The following is a 2,605-nucleotide window of genomic DNA, read 5'->3' as shown; positions in this document are numbered from 1 at the left end:
TTACTAGAATATAGTTATTGCAATATATATATACATTTTTTTTGAGTATTTGTGAAATTTTAAAGCATTGTGTCCATCACTGTGTATGGTGAAGAGACGGGATCAGGGGGATTATAATTTGTCAAGACAGCTTCACACATTGTTGTGTATGGTGAGGAGACTGGATCTGGGGGACTAAGACTTAAGAAACACTGAGCTTTACTGCTCCTGACAACTTCATTCGTCTCCTTGGAATCCAAGAATATTCGTGGGGAAACAGGGATGGAAGGCATGATCTCGACTGGAGGATCGGGGCTACTGGGAAAATCAACATTTCTTAAGCGTAATCTGTCCATATCAACGGGATCAAATATGGGAGGCAAGCTTATCCTGAACTCTTTCACTTTTTTTCTTTTCCATTTCCGAAATAAGAAGAAGATCAGTATTGACAGTGCAATGATGATTATGCTTGTAATTGCGAGAATTATTTAAAGAGGTAGAAAGTTCGATTCTGCTTCTAGAAGGTGCGTATGATCATCATACCATATAATGCCACCGCTTGACTCATCTATGTAATTCGCCGATATGGCAAACGTGAAATGTCCCTCCACACCATATAATTGGAATTGATCGATCCCTTTTTCCTGGAAGTCAATTGATAATATTTCTTGGCTTTCGCAGAGCTGTTTACTGGTTGTGGAAGGGGCGCAATACAGTATGTCGTAACCTTTTAGCATACTATCATCCTGCGGGGGATCCCAGGTCATGATGCTGTTCTCTACGTGGTAGTGGTACTGCAAGTTCCTGGGCTGACGCTGTGTATGGTTGGTCAGAATCGGCACAGTCAGATTATCGCTTTCCAGTGAGCTACCCATGGAGTTGTGACTCCAAATGAACACAGTGGCCCATTGCGTAGAATTCCAGTCGTGGAAAACTGCGGAGCTGTTGCTCCTGAGCAGAGGCTTCTTTCTGAAGAATAAGAAATTTAAATTCATATAATTTACATTAATAGAATATTAGAAAGAAAGCACTTGTTCCTATCAATTTTTCCATGGAAACACACGGTAGATCCACTTATGTATATACCTTCTGCAACAATGTAAAAAGCTTACCCCGTATCTGTGGACAGGATATACGTAAAGTTGGCTCCGTTAAATTTATGTTCCTCGAGCGGAACCCAAAATACGTGAATCTCCCCTTTTTCCGGGTCGTAGTAGAATCCATTGGACAGAAACTTCGGATGTTCGTTGGGCGCTGAGGGCGCTGTGGTGAAGTATAGCTCGGAACCATAGGTAATTCTGGGAGCGTCGCTGTGATTAAAGCGAACGAATAAAGTCACTAGAAAGGTCTGATAGGAAAAGTGCGGGGTTTCAAAACAGACATCTTGAGTCTCATTGAAGTCAGCATTGATCATGCCCTGAGGGATCTCCGGATTCTGGCCGCGCAAAAACACTTCCCATTCGTATGAGTTTGAATCGTTAAACGCATTCGGGCCGAAGTTGATGCAAACTGTAAATCCCATCTGCTCAATATGGGGCTTATTGGTTGGCCAATACGGCTCTCTCATTTGAATGTCAGTTAGGCGATACACATACTTCTGTGATATACCAAGCGAATCCATTTCAATAGTGAAGTTTCGGTCAACTCCATGAAAGCTTTTTGGATATTGTAGGTTGCACACGGTCAACTCCGTGTCCAAACATGTGCAAGAAACTTTGTACTTATCGTCCATGATGATAATGAAGCCAGTGGTTTTTGCGTCCTTCTGGTAATGCCTAAAGCGGCACTCCAATTCCGTCTTGATGTCAGTGTATGAGCAATAAAAGCTAAACGCTCGTAAAAAGGTGTACTCGGTGATGATGGCTTTCGCTGAGCTATTATCCGGAAAGATGCACCTGAATGTCAAACTGGTGTGCCTTAACTGGGCTAGGTTTACTGTGTAGCTGATAGTGAACTCGTCGACGATCTCCGTTTCCAAAGTGCGATTCTCCAACATTAGCCTGATATCCCGTGGTTTTGGGTCGGATGCGTTGTAGAAGCAGCACACATGGTAAGTGAAATTAGGGTCCTCGCCGTCTGTAAGGGTATTTATAACTCCACTAAGTTGAACAACTGACCAACAGCTGGCCACCGCCGTAATAAGAAAACACGTCCGGCATCTCATGTGGACTTGAAGCGATTGCATAAATGAACTATTTTATTTCGTTTCTTTTCAGTCTGTCAATTTTAAACAGTCCCATATAAAATTATTTTTTTTTGCACTACACTCAGAAAAAAGCACGTGCTAAGATCAAGTAGAAACAGTCTTGATTTAAGCACTTTATTATTTTAATAATAGATCGTACTTGTTTTATATACAAATATCACAAGATTTAAGAATAGTTCATACTTCATGGAAGAATTCTAAAATAGTACTGAAAGCGATTATTTTCGTCTTTAAAATTCGTACTTGAAAGCTGCCTTTTGTTCTCGACATCGAGATTACTTGATACTTTTTTGAGTGTACAAATTGTACTTGTTCGCCAGAGATAAGGGCTGGCAAAACTGCACCCAGAAAAATGTAGATTTTGTTCCGATTCGTACTTGAAATTTTTAGAACGAACGTTCTTAAAATAAGAATCATTCG

The 2,605-nt window shown here is 40.9% G+C and overlaps 1 protein-coding gene across 1 annotated transcript; it reads right to left on the bottom strand.

Moving 5' to 3' along the window:
* Positions 1–316: 316 nt before the first annotated feature.
* Positions 317–1,975, bottom strand: LOC119547571 (cytokine receptor-like). The gene is made up of 3 exons (XM_037854471.1): positions 1,092–1,975; positions 719–948; positions 317–327 (listed from the first exon to the last, which is right to left on the bottom strand). Exons 1-3 carry the CDS (start codon positions 1,973–1,975, stop codon positions 317–319), a joined length of 1,125 nt encoding a protein of 374 aa, XP_037710399.1.
* Between the last annotated feature and the right edge of the window lie 630 nt (positions 1,976–2,605).

The sequence above is a fragment of the Drosophila subpulchrella genome, chromosome 2L, assembly GCF_014743375.2.
Source record: "Drosophila subpulchrella strain 33 F10 #4 breed RU33 chromosome 2L, RU_Dsub_v1.1 Primary Assembly, whole genome shotgun sequence".
In the NCBI taxonomy this organism is placed as follows: domain Eukaryota; kingdom Metazoa; phylum Arthropoda; class Insecta; order Diptera; family Drosophilidae; genus Drosophila; species Drosophila subpulchrella.
The sequence above is the reverse complement of the archived record's forward strand: the minus strand, read 5'-3'. Positions and strand labels throughout refer to the sequence as shown.